The sequence below is a fragment of the Stegodyphus dumicola genome, chromosome 9 (genome assembly GCF_044657685.1).
Source record: "Stegodyphus dumicola isolate Sdum_Otavi_A_Nest chromosome 9, ASM4465768v1".
Lineage (NCBI taxonomy): Eukaryota > Metazoa > Arthropoda > Arachnida > Araneae > Eresidae > Stegodyphus > Stegodyphus dumicola.
The window spans coordinates 112,626,671-112,640,883 of record NC_140776.1 but is presented as its reverse complement, the minus strand read 5'-3'; the positions used below and the strand labels follow the sequence as shown (position 1 = coordinate 112,640,883).

General features: G+C 31.6%; 1 protein-coding gene across 2 annotated transcripts in view; it reads left to right on the top strand.

Annotated features, from left to right (window-relative positions):
- Nucleotides 1-14,213, top strand: part of Art4 (arginine methyltransferase 4) — a 142,097-nt gene that overhangs the window by 94,273 nt on the left and 33,611 nt on the right. For both annotated transcript variants that reach the window (XM_035351749.2, XM_035351750.2), the window contains exon 13: nucleotides 7,756-7,868. In XM_035351749.2, the coding sequence (XP_035207640.1) occupies nucleotides 7,756-7,868 (113 nt within the window). The remainder of the gene's footprint in view (nucleotides 1-7,755; nucleotides 7,869-14,213) is intronic.

Sequence of the window (14,213 nt, the reverse complement as noted above, 5' to 3'; positions counted from 1 at the left end):
GAATCGTTGCGCTGCGTATACGGGACGCTGGCCCCGAACAGGTTAAGGATGAGAATAATATCCTTCAAAATATCGGTAGAATTTAACAACTTAATATAGCTAAAAATATATAAGTGAGTACTTTCATAGCTTTTAATTATTAAAATGGAAAAGATTTTTATTGCATATGCATAACTTTTCTGGGAATTATTTGACCAGTTTATATACCCTCAATCTTGACCCTTTCGGGATGGGTGTTCCACGTAGACATTCCCTGTGGAACGTCTCTTGCAGCCATTTTTACAGAAAACTCCACTTATCAGGTTGTCCGGAAAATAATGCAGGTTTTTAACCTATATCTTTAAAGTATAACTCAAAAACATTTTATTAATCAAAATAAGTACCAGCCGAATCAATGCATATTTGCTAGCAAGATGTAAGTTTATATATGCTGGTAGAATAAAATTCTGGAGTTCTGGACGCAATCAAGTTGTCAAAGGCGTTTCTGACCTCGTCTTGGTTTCTGAAGCATTTTTTCTGCAGAATGTTATCCAGATGTTTGAAAAAGTGGTAATCAGTCGGCGATAAGTCAGGTGAATATGGGACAAGAGGGAGAGTCTTGTATCCCAATTCGTTCAATTTCTGTAGGGTCAGTTGCACGACGTGTGGTCGAGCATCGTCATGGAGAAGAACTGGCCACTTTCTGTTGACCAATGCCAAGCACGTGCGTTGCAATTTTTGGTGCATTTCGTTGATTTGCTGACAGTACTTCTGTGCTGAAATCGTTTCGCCCAGATTTAGGAAGCTGTGGTGAATGAGACCGGCCGCAGATCACCAAAAAGTCACCATAATTTTCTTTTGGTGCAAATTTGACTTTAGAAAGTTTTGCAGTGTCTGACTCTGGTTCAGACACTTACACGAATGTCACCAGTCGTTGGGGAGAATCCATTTTTCATAGCACGTAACAATTTGATCAAGAAAAAGATCGTTTTTGTTGTGGAGGAGAAGAGTAGATGACACTTCAAAACGACGATTTTTATGATTTTCGCTGAATGCGTGATGCACCCACTTATCAAGTGTCTTTGACTTTCCTATACGATTCAAGTGATCAGAAATAGGCTTAGTGAAGCAAAACCCCTTCTTGTGGGACAATTCCTTTCAACTCCCATCTGCCGCAAGGGAACGTGTTAAACAAAGGTGTACCATCGCAAAGGGATTAATAATGTGAGGGCATCCTTCATTGGAAAATAACTTACCAGTATAAAATTTAAAATTAAGATGAGAAGCAGCCGTAGTCTGGCAGTCTGGCATTTCTGCGTTTTTTTCTCCATGAAAAAACATTCTGCAGAAATGATTTTTGATGCTGAGTAAGGGGGGCCTGTATCTGATTCCCCCCAGAATCAATATAGTTTCGAAAATCTGTGTGAAAGTTGTATTATGTTTCTTCTTCTTTGCCCTCTAATTTTGAATGGTTGACTAAAATTGAACTAAGCTTATTTATGGACTTAATTCCTTACTTTGCAATTTTTATAATCTGTTTTGAACTAATTTGGTAATTTGATCTTTTACTTAGCAACTTCACTTCTGTTTAAAAATTGATTTTGAATATTTTAATAATATGTTCCGAATTGGTGTTCGCAATTAGAATTATATTTTCCATGTTTTCTCACTTACAGATCGGCTGGACTTGTGCAATTCTATAGTTATATAAAAATAATAACATTAACTAGGATCACATTAAGCGTTGTCTACTCTAATGAGTTTATATGCAGTATTTAAAAAAAAAAAAAAAAAAAAGACATGAGATAAATTAATGGCAAATGAAGTAAAAACATATATCACTTTAATAACTTAATACTTTAATAACTTTGTGGAGATGAAAGTCACTCTAATAACTTTGTGGAGATTGTTAAAAACATGAGATAAATTAACATAATAAGTAAGATTTAGCAAAACAAAGTAATAAAACTATGAGTGTGTTATTGAACAAAAAGTGATCCAGAAACGCTTGTAATTAATTTAGACATTATTGTTTTTCTTGGAATATTAGGGTTTGAGAATATCTGGTAAAGAAAAGCTGCTTTAGAAAAGAGTTGTCATTACAAGCATTTTCTCTTATTTCTGTATTTAATAATGTGTTAGGAAAGCTTTCAGAAGCTGTATGTGGTTCTTTGGTTCTCCCTTCCTAGTTATTAAAAGATTTATGAGAATTATGTATTTAATAAAAATTGCATACATGTTTAAGAAATTCTTTATGATTTCAGAGATTTAAAGCATCCTTTAAATATAAATATAATTCAGATTAATTTTGTTAAATGCTTGACACACACGTCATATTTGATGTGTATCTTAAATATGTATTACACCAAGAATTCCATTTGCTTTACATTTACGGTTGAAATTTTGTTTTCAGAAATGTTGATAAGCGTTGAATTTATCATCACTGAGTTTTTTTAATACTAGTGATAATATTCTAGATTTAAGCTTAGAAAACCATTTTTCTCAGCTCTTTGCTTGTCATTAGATACAATATAAGCTACAGTGGGAATTTTTTCTTTCGCTTTAAATTTTCCAAAATCTTGATCATTTGCAAACCCTGATCGAGCGATTTGTAACCTATCTTCACTTTCGATTTCCAAACGGAGAAATTCTAATAAATTTCCTTAACATGTTCATCTTGTCTTTAATTTTCTACACGGTTATGTGTGCATTCCCACTCCTTGATAAGAACTTCTAGCAGAGCTGATTCTACTAAAGGATTTAACATTGCTTCATATTTTTCAGACGTTACCCCTAAAGTCTCTAATGCTCGCAGCTGAGTCTCCAATTTATTATAAAAAACCCGCAAAGTAAAATTTTCGCCACTTTTCCCTTGCATTAAAACTAAATTAAAAAGTTCACGAACATAAATATGAATTAAGAGTTCATCTTTAGCAAAACCAGATGTCTATTACCGTCAAAACGTTTCAGTTCTAACTTAGGACAGAGTTGCCACGCTACCTGGAAAACTGGAAAAAGTCAGGGAATTCGAAAATTGACCAAAAAAGTCTGAGAATTTAAATATTTTATTCAAAACAAGGAAAAGTTGGGGAATGTCATACAGCAAACCTCAAAAAAGCAAGCTTTGCGCCAACATTGGAAGCGATCACTTTGTTGCCGAATTATGTATTGCATGAGCATCATTCAGGCAGCTGGCCTAGAGCTTATTTTCGTAGCTCAGATTGTCTTAGAAAGGCAAAGCAAGTTTCCAGCAACTTTGGTTTCCAATAATGTCAAGAATTTCCCTCTACGTTGGGACGGAGCCATTCCTGTTGCAGAGGTTTTTTTTATCTTAACAATACATATTTTTTTTTTTAAATTCTAAACTCCATGTATGGTACACACGGGATTTGGCGACATTATGATGAGCAGTAACAACAATTATCTCTCTGTCCCTTAGTCTCTGTTTAAGAAGGTGTTGGGCAGTAAACTGGTCATTTTTCAAAACTGTACCAAGTCCGTAGCAAAGACTAGGATTTTACCGCAAAATCTTTTAACCCTCTGGTTGCTCATCCCACAATTTCCACGGGCAACTCAAATGTAGCAAAATATCTGCTCACCCTGCGGAATCTGTGATTTTCTTGATTGAGGAGTGCATCCCATTCTTTTCCCGTTTAACCACTGAAATAAATTATATACAGTATTAGATGTTTAGTTTACGCTTTGGCTACATATATCGTTAATTGTTACTAAATTGCTTCATTTGAAGGCACATGGTATTATTGCTCAAACTCCACTTTTGCTGCTTTTTTCTTGCAGAAATGGCTGCTAGAAAACATTCAGCAATTGTTTTAAGTATTTAATTAAATTATTGAATCATTAATTAGATTTATTGGATCTTGTGCAAAGACTTCAATATAGACTACGCCAAGCAACATTTCTACTATGTACAATGTAAAAAGATCATTCATATGGATTTGAAAGCGGTCAAAATGGATATTTTCATTGAAATATGATACCTGAAATTTTTATGATTACAGTACTTCCTTTACTTAGTACAAGGAAGTAAAAACCATTAAAATGTTTTGCTAACCTCATTCTCAAAGTAATTGCAAAATTCAGTTTTCAAAAGCAAATAAAAACTACAGAATGCAGCAAAAAAGCTCAAAATAGCGATCTAAGCATTTATATGTAGTAATACGATTCTAAAAAAGTAGCCTAGGTCGTGAAGTAAAAGCTTTGATTACAAAATTGGCAAGAAATTAATAGAATGTGATTGACTATATAACAAAGAATGTGTGCTACCTGTGATTAAGGTTTAGAGTTACAGTAAGAGATTGTAAAATTTCATGAGGAAGCTGGAAAATATATAAAATGTCTACTAATGTAGGACAAAGAGTAAAATTTAAATATCTTCCGACTAAAGTTAAAGAAAATGAAAATAGCAGGATAAAAGATAGTTGTTATGAAGAATTGGCTACTGTTGTGTCTTTACGAAACTATAAGTCATCATTATTAACATTTGAGAAACCAGAAATATGTATTGAAACTATAGACATGAATGATAAAACATAAATACATTACTTACATATACCTACTTTTAGTTACTTTATCCTGCTTTATTCTCTTGAAATAACACAAAAATTACATAATCAAATAGAAATTAGATACAGTCAAAAGTCGTTAATTCGGACACCCATAATCCAGACCTCAAAGCTAAAAACTTTCTGTGCGTGCGCCGCGTTGACACATGCGCATAAGCGTTTACGCGTGCACGTAAGACCTTTTACCACTGCGCATATGAGTTTGCGCAAGCGCAGAATACGTTTTCGCGTGCGCGTTTTATGTATAACGGACAGTATAATCTAAAATTATCTATTTCAGTTAATGTTGATGATTGCGTTGTTTCTTAATCTTCGAATTGGATCTGGTTTATTATTTTTTGCAGACTGTAAGAGCAATTTTATAAAAGTAAACTTGAACTTTCGATTATGTCAAATAGAATTTCCGTTTCTGGAGCTCCCAAAGGATTGTACAAAACGAAAGTATGTTTCGATGTCCATCAAACAAAAAGTGGAATTGCTGCAAAAAATGGATAAAGACATTGAAGAATGTGACAGAGAGGTTAGTGAAAACGAAAAAATTTCGATTGACAAGTTAATCGGTATTCTCGGCACAACAATTAACGGGACTTGAACAGCAGAACTTTGTAACTGAACAAGAAATCGTGTCTGTTTATAGAATTAAAGAGAAAGTATTATCACATAAAACGAAGCAACTTAAAACAACTTACATTGAAAGAAATGTTTAATAAAGTAAACAAATAAATATTAAGCTTTTTTTTTTTTTTTTTTTTGTAAATTTTGATACCCTTTAGATTATAATTGTTCTTTATTTCATAAATTAAGGTTTCATATTTTTAATTTTAGAATTTCTGCATGCCATCTTACGAGATTTAAACTGATGATCTATAATCCGGAAAAATCGATAATCCGGAATCGCCGAAGTCCCGACGAGTCCGGATTAATGACTTTTGACTGTAGTAGTTAATGCCTGCTTTTATAAGAAATAAGTTAATTGAATCAATAGGTATTATACTTTTAATTAGGGTGTTGACTAATAAGTGGACCTCTTCTTTTAAGTAACTGACTTCTGTGTAAATATTTTAAGTATTTGATTACGAATAGTGCTAACTATGGTGTTTTTAGAGGTTTGAATTCCAGTTATTAAATTTAATTGCGACGGAATTAAAATTTCTTCTTTTATCAATAAAGTCGCATTTTGTTGTAAATAATAAAGCACAAATCCAGAAAGTTAGTATCTTTATGAGTGGTATTAATGTTATTTAGTGCAGAGTTTGTAAGATAAAAATTGTGTTTTTATTATCTCAAAATTATATAGTGCAAAATCATCATCAGTATACCTGACGGTTTTAAAAAACAAAAATAATTATCTTATTGGTCAAACGATTTTTTAAAATGAAATTCCTTTGAGAAATGTTAAAGGCTACAAAATTTGTGTTGGAAAATTAGAGCCTATCGGTTTTATTACATCATGGCTGCATCATTCCAAACTTACTCGAGGATCTGGTGCAAAGACTTTGCCTTGAACCCTGTTTTGAACTCTTATCATACTAAACTGCATTTCTAAGATATTTTTTCCTCAGTGCTTTATATTTTCTTAAATTTTATATATTTTACTTTTTTATATTATGCAATAAATAGAAATTAACTGTAATTCGACTGAAATTTATTAAAAAAATTTTTGAGGGGTGATAACATTCGAAATTGGTTTTTCTGGCAACATAGTTTCTCATGATAAAAATCTATATGAAAAAATATTTTCTAGAAAGGAAAAATGCATTTTTCAATTCTCCAATATATGTAGATTTAAAATAGGGGGGGGGGAATTTTGAAGCAATTTCAGTCTATAAATTGAGCAGTTGGAGGGTTAAACTTCTTTTTTTTCCCATTTTAATAAATGCCTTATTTTTCATTTTGCAGTAAAATAAAAAAAATAGTAATCAGTCATTTAGGCTAAACGTTTAATATGACTATATTCGCCAAAATATCATTGATTATTGTAATTCAATTTTTAAACAATTAACTTCATTTTAATGTTATTTATATCTTTTTATGTTCTTCTTTCCTCTAAATTTATTTATTATTAGTTAATAATACTTTCAAATTTCAGGCAACTTTCTCTGGTATATTTCTGAAACTAAATCTAGTACTATGATGACATTCTATCACGAAATTTAATGCACATATTTTTGCTTATGTATGCTGCTAAATAAATATAAAATACCTGAATTTATTTAAAAATATTATGAAATAGATTTCTTTCTTTCGTTTAGCTGCAAAATGTCTGTAAAAAAACTTATTTATTAATCCAGATTGGGCAGATTCTAATCTCAATTTTCAGTGGAGAAAACAACTCCTATTATTGCTATAATAGTTTGGATTATATATATAATAAGTCATATGCAATTGGCAAATTTTTGTGTTTTCAAGTGGTACCATAATTAATTTACCTCTCAGTGCAGCCAATGCGCACTATGCAGATGACTGGAATTTTCTCAAAACACGCCTGGAAAACCTAGAAAAGTCAGGGTATTTCATTCTCCTCTTTGAGTGGCAACCCTTTTAAGAAGACTGAAATTTCGCTTAGTTTCATTTACTACACTGGAAATATCGCCCTTTCTTTCAGTGATTGATAACATTAAATCAACTTTCATTTTCATAGCAACCCACTGTTTTCGATAGTTTTCCGTTAAATCCATGTCCCTTAAAGTTTTCCATTTCTAGCCATGTTACTTTTAATTTTTTCATCTAATTGAAATAATCTGTCAGCTTTGTCATTAAAAATATTAAATGCAGATATCAAATAATCTTACTTACTGCATCATCTTTTAAAACAGTTTCCACTTCTTTCAAAGAAGTTGTAAAATATTGCCGTAGTTGTGTTCTTTCCCGTTTTAAATTATCCATAGTTCTGTCACAGATGCCAGAATTTAAAAAGATTTGAAGATAACTACGGATTTGATATGAAAAAACACTTTAATTGCAGATATTTTCAAAGTTTGGAAGCAGTATATTTACAAAATGCTAGAACTTATTTTCAAAACATAACTCTTAAACAGGGTTGAATAATACCAGCTACAACTGGTACGTTAGATATTCATTGAAACATTTGTGTTTGTAAAATTTTTTGTTCATTGTATACTGTGTAAAAATTTATATTTAGAATTTCCGAATACTTTTTGATGAAAATTACCGAAAACTTATACTTGCTCAGGTAACTTACAGAATTCAGGAAATAGTCCAAACAGCCGAACAACATCTAGAATTCAAGCAAGCGTTCCAACGAGTTCCATCGGAGGTGGAATTTCCCCGTCATTGTTTACACAGGTATAGCATTTGATTATAAGATATAGTGTGATTTTAAAGTAGTTATGTGTTTAGGATTCGTTCTATTTAATATTTATAATTTGAGCATTTTTAATTTCTCAAAAATTTTTGAGAAATTTATTCAGAATAATTTAATTTTATTACAAGCGAATATTTAAATAACCAGTTTCTTACCACAGATTATATTTTAATGTTGTTTATTAAGTAAAATAATTGCTAAATATGCTTTTAAATAAAAACAGTGTTGCGGAAGTTAAAATATTGATATTTTTATAATTTTAATGTATACTGAAAAATTAAGAATTTGGAAATTTTCTTATGTTTATTAGGCTATGAAAACATAAATATACTGTTGATGCTTCATATAACTATCTCACATGTTCTAAAGGATGTTGTAATGAGTAATCCCTGTAGGTACTGAATGTACTAAACTTTACGTTCAACAGTCCTTGAAATAACCTATGTAATTTTATAATAGTCTTTTTATAAAATTTGAAAAATCGAGAGTTGCCAGTTCTCCTGATTTAAACATGAGATTCCTGATTTCTGACCATACTTCGGCCAGCCCAATTTGCAGCATATTTCTCTCAACTTTTCTTATTCTTGATTATGCAGATTAATACTTCCAAATATACACAAAAAAGTAATTTTTATACCAAAAAATAATTTTTGATGTCTGAAAGCCCTTGGTTTTTCTCTACGTTATGCATAAAAGGAAGCCAAAGTTGCTTTATCAGTGAAACATTGCCATGCTTCTGCTTTTCATGTAAGAGCATATGTGTCTGAAAAGTCATGCTCCAGTTCTCCATTGAGCATCAAGCACAACTTTAGGTCATATGGCATATATCTGCCATTGAATGCATCTGATCATGCTTTATTTAGAAAAATGTATCCTGATAGTGAAATCGCTAAAATACCAAAGTAGAAGGACAAAAATTACTGCAATTGTTAAAGCAATGGGTATGAAATATAAATCTTCAGTTATTGATTGCATTAAAACAGCTCCATTCTGACTCTCTGTGGATATAAGCAGTAATAATGATTCAAAATCTATATCTAATATATATTTTTTTTTATTTTAAATTTAGAGTTTTCAAAAAGGAGTGTAGTTTACTTTTTTTGTAGTTTACCACTTTAGAAAGAGATTTGATAGGCTTTATTATAGCACAGCTAATTATTAAAACTTTGAAAGAAAATTCCGATTTCTCTGGATGATTGCTGAGTACTTGGTGCTGACTGTGCACCAGTAATGGTAAGCTTGAAGATTGGTGTCGCAGGCTTCTTAAAAAAGCAAAATTCAGATTTGCAAGTTATGAGGCTGCACCTGTCACATTTAAAATTTAGCTGCTGACAAAGGGGTAACTTCCTTACCGATAAGTTTTCACAAACACATCGTTGATATTTATTATTAAAATGCTACAAAACCAGCAAGGATTGACACAGGGTTGCCACACTACCTGGAAAACCGGGAAAAGTCAGGGAATTAGAAAATTGACCAAAATATTCAGGGAAAAGTCAGGGAATTTAAGTATTTTTGTCAAAATCTGGAAAAGTCAGGGAAGTTCATACAACGATCCCGCCAAAAAAAGCGATTTTTGCGCCGACGTCGGAAGAGGTAACTTTTTTGGCGAATTATGTATCACTTGAGTGACATTCGGGTAGCTGGCATAGAGCCAATTTTCGCAGCTCCAATTTAATTGTCTTTTAGAAAGGCAAAGCAACTTTCCCGCAACTGTTGGTTTCCAATATTCTCGAGAATCGCATGTGCAGTGCATGAACTAAAGAAAGTCCCTGTTCTCGTATAAAACAAAATGGGTTTAATCCTAGTATACGGTACCATGGAGGTTAGAATCAAAGAATATGTATTGTAAAGAAGGAAAACCTCTCTGCAACAGATGTGGCTGTGGCTCTGTTCCATCATATAGGAAAACAGCTGTGCATGTCTGATATATCTGTCGCCAAAGCTCGAAACCGGTGTCGAAGTTCGAAGGTCACGTTATCAAGAGTTCATAAAATGAATATCGTTTAAAATTTCTTTAACCACTTGCGCTAAAAAGACGTGCCACGCACGTCAAGATGCTTTTGTCTCAAACCGCGAGCGACGTGAACACCACGTCAATAAGCATTTATCGCAAAAATGAAAATAACGTGGTGCAAACGTCGCCTAACAACGAGATTGTTTATTTCTCGAGTTACAGCTCTGGATTGCACTCGCAGATGCGGAGCGGCGTAAATGAGACACTTTACAACTTGTTATATTGTAGCGCACGGCACCGCAACTGTGAAGTTTAGTCTTAGCGCAAGTGGTTAAACTCTAAAGGAAAAGAAAATATTTTTTGGCGCAAGTAAATTAATTCATGGATTAGTTATTTTCAGGGAAGAAAAGAAAAAAAAAAACTACGAAAATCCGTTTTTAAAATTATTGCGAAAAATCCAAGAAGAAACGTCCTTTGATAAAACATTTCTTCTTGGATTTTTCGCAATAATTTAAAAACGGATTTTCGTAGTTTTCTTTTTGTTAAAGAGCGTTTCTTCTTAACACGTGTTTCTCAATTTCCTGTACACATCGTGGAGAGGGAAATTCTGGCCGCCAGGTTCCGTCGCCAAATCCCTTGGCAAATTTTCCCTCCGCATTCTAGCGGCGTAATAGCATTTTACTTGTATGGAACCTTTTCTTCTTTACATAGATGTTCTTTGGTTAGAATAATAATGGGATTTGGCGACATCTTGATGCGCAGTAAACGGGTCATTTTGGTCTTGGCGACAATTTTCAAAATCGTGCCAAAGCCTTACCGTATACTAGAATTTTACCGCAAAATCTTTTTAAACCTTTTTTTTTTTTCTTTTTAATAAATACCTTGCCATTTTGCAGTAAAATAAAAAAATAGTAATCAGTCTTCTAGGCTAGCCATGTAATATAACTATATTCGCTAAAATATCGTTGATTATTCTAATTCAATTTTTAAGTAATTATTTTTATGTTATTCATATAATTTAATGTTGCTTCTTCCCTCTAAATTTATTTATTATTAGTAAATAATGTTTACAAATTTCAGGAAATTTTCTCTGGCATAATCCTGAAATTAATTATAGCAGTATGATGACATACCATCACGAAATTTAATGCACATATTTTTTCCTTATGTATGCTGCGAAATAAATATAAAATACCTCAATTTATTAAAATAGATTTCTTTCTTTCGTTTAGCTGCAGAGTGTCTGCAAAAAAAGCCTTATTTTATTCCAGATTGGGAAGATTCTAATCTCAATCTTCAGTGGAGAAAACAACAACTATTATAATTATATTTGTGTTTTCAAGTGTTAAGGTGCCTTTTAAGAACATACCTCACGCAAATTAAATTTACCTAAAATCTAACCTAACTATTTAGCATTGCGTTGTGATTTATAAGGACCGGATTAGCCTCATGTTGAACTGGTGATGATCATGAGTAATAATTAAATAAAACATACATTTGTTATCCAATATATATATCTTAAATTTTATTAAGTTTCTTAAGTGGAAAACTAAACAAAATTATCAAACAAAGTATACCAAGAATAATTAAGAATAAATGTCCTCTGGGACTTATTGAATAATTAAGTGAATTTGCTACACAATGCAAGTAATACCATAATTAATTTACCTCTTAGCACAGCCAATGTACATTACGTGGATAGACTGGAATTTTCTTGAAACACACCTGGGAAACCTGGAAAAGTCAGGGAATTTCATTCTCCTGTTTGAGTGGCAACCCTGTTGACACCTAGAAGAGTTTAATTGGAAAACTGAAAGGTGCTGATGCAATTTTAAAATACAGTGAACTGTCTAGAATGATGTTGGACATCCCAGCAATTCCCTATAATAATGCTATAAGTCCTTGAGGATTTTCAATGTTGTTACTAAAATAAGGACTAAATTAAGATCCAATATTAGTAATGCCGTACTGAGAAATTTTATTGGCGAAAGCAGGCCTATGTGGTGATTGCTTTTTATAAAATTATAAAGTTTATTAATTAAAGCAAAGTCTGCCTATGTGCTTAGCAATTATACGAAAACTGATAAAAGTAGCTTTTTCTATTAAAAGATGCAAATAATAAATATGTTTTTTTTACATATAATTATTTTTGTACTATTTTGCATTTAAGAATTAGTAGCTGAACTTTCAGATATTAATTAGTTACTATTTAAAGTTCATTCATTATTTAAAAAAATCTTTTTGACAATCGTGAAAATTCTCTTGTTTTCTTTACAAAAAATTTTTTTTAAAAAAATAACACAGTCAAAAGTCTTTAATCCGGACCCTCAAAGCTACAAACTTTCTGCGCACGTGCATATGCGTTTACACTTGAGCATAATACGTTTACTCATGCGCGTTTAATGTATAATGAACTGTATAAGCTAAGCTAAAATTATCTAATTATCTATTTCAGTTAATGTTGCAGATTGAGTTGTTCCTTAATCTTCTAATTGGATCCGGCTTATTATTTTTTGCAGACTGTTAGAGCAATATTATAAAAGTAAGCTTGAACTTTCGATTATGTCAAAAAGAATTTCCGATTTTGGAGCTGCCAAAGGATCTACAAAACGAAAGCATGTTTCAATGTCGATAAAACAAAAAGTGGAATTGCTGCAAAAAATGGATAAAGGCATATCCTTTGTTTCTCTAACCATTCCGAAATCTATCAATTTTATGCTGCTCTGCCGGGGGGGGGCGTCACGGCGCGCAATGAACTGGAAGTTGATCTGTCAGCACTATCTTTATCTTCAGGGCAGATGTTTTTTATTTTATTCGGCTTATAATTCCTCATTAAATGTAATATATCATCCCGATGTACTCCGTCTGTGATATGATTTAAATCAAATTCCTCATCATTATAAGTATCACGAATACACATCAAATAGTTTTCTGGTTGCAATTTTCTAATTTTGACTATGCGTAATGTATGCTTTACGCATGCGCGCGTTGAAAGAAATATTTAATAACATAAACAAATAAATAAAGCTTTTTTTTGTGTGTGTGTAAATTTTGATACCCTTTAGATCATAATTGCTCTTTATTTCATAAATTACCGTTTCATATTTTTAATTTTATAATTTCTGCATGCCATCCTACCAGATTTAAACTGATGATCTATAATCCGGAAAAACCGATAATCTGGAATCGCCGAAGTCCGGATTAAAGACTTTTGACTGTATTATATGTTGGCAAGTATGAAAATCTAAAGTATAGTCAACAGAGCTTAGTTTTGGGTAGTAAAAATAGAAACTAAAAAAAATTACATTGATATTTGGTTAACATGAATTTAATCAAAGTAATTAATGAGTCAGTTAATTCACGTTTGCTATCGGTTTGCTCATCATTTTGAAAATGTTTAATTCTCAGGTGAGAATCCAGTTTTTATCCCGACCATTAAGTTGATTCAGTTTTTTAAATTGATGTAAAAGAGAGATTGTTTCATAATAGAGTTTCAAACATTGTATTCATCTGTGTCAGGATCAACACTCTTCTGGTGTTTTTACATCAAAATCAAAGGTATATTTATGTTATGACAACTCTCTTCAAATCCATTTTTTTATTTGTTAAAGAAAATGTCCAGATTAATTTTCACAACTTTTAAACAGAATATTTTTCCAAAAATTTCTCAAGAAATGGGAAATAAACTATTTTTCCCTCAAAAAATTGTTTTTTTTTTATTTGCATACTTACATTAGTAAAAGTAAAATTAGGATTACGTTTTGCACTGTAGTTATTGCATGTATGATTTTTCATTCTTAATGTTTTTTTAATCAGACATTAATATACTTTTTAAAATTTTATTGTAAGAAAATATAGTACTGTACCTTTTTATAGAAAGCAGTTGTTTGGTAAAATGTTGAATATTGAGATTTATGATGTATTCTACCTCCATCCCTATCCCTATAATTCTAAAAATAAGTTTCCATCTACAAATAGTAAAAGTACATTTAGTGCAAATGGTTTGTAAAAAGAGCTTGAAAACTTAAGAAATATTTTTGACCACATCAGTAATATTTACTTGTGGTTTTAATTTCAGGTAAAGACTGAATATTATAATATAGTACATACTGGTGTAAATTATGTTATGCCTGTACGAGTACCATTTCTAAAATGTTCTTTATGCCATTTTAACTAAAGGAAACACAATAAAATTTTCTTAAATCCTTAAATTTCTCCCTCCTTTTTTTCCTAGAGGGTGATTTTGTCTTCATGATTTGCATGCCGAAAGTATTTATCATATGCAGCATAAAATCAGTTCAAAAATCAAATTATTTCAGTTTGAAAAAATCTATGCGGAAATAGATTGTGCCTCAGAATTAAGCACATT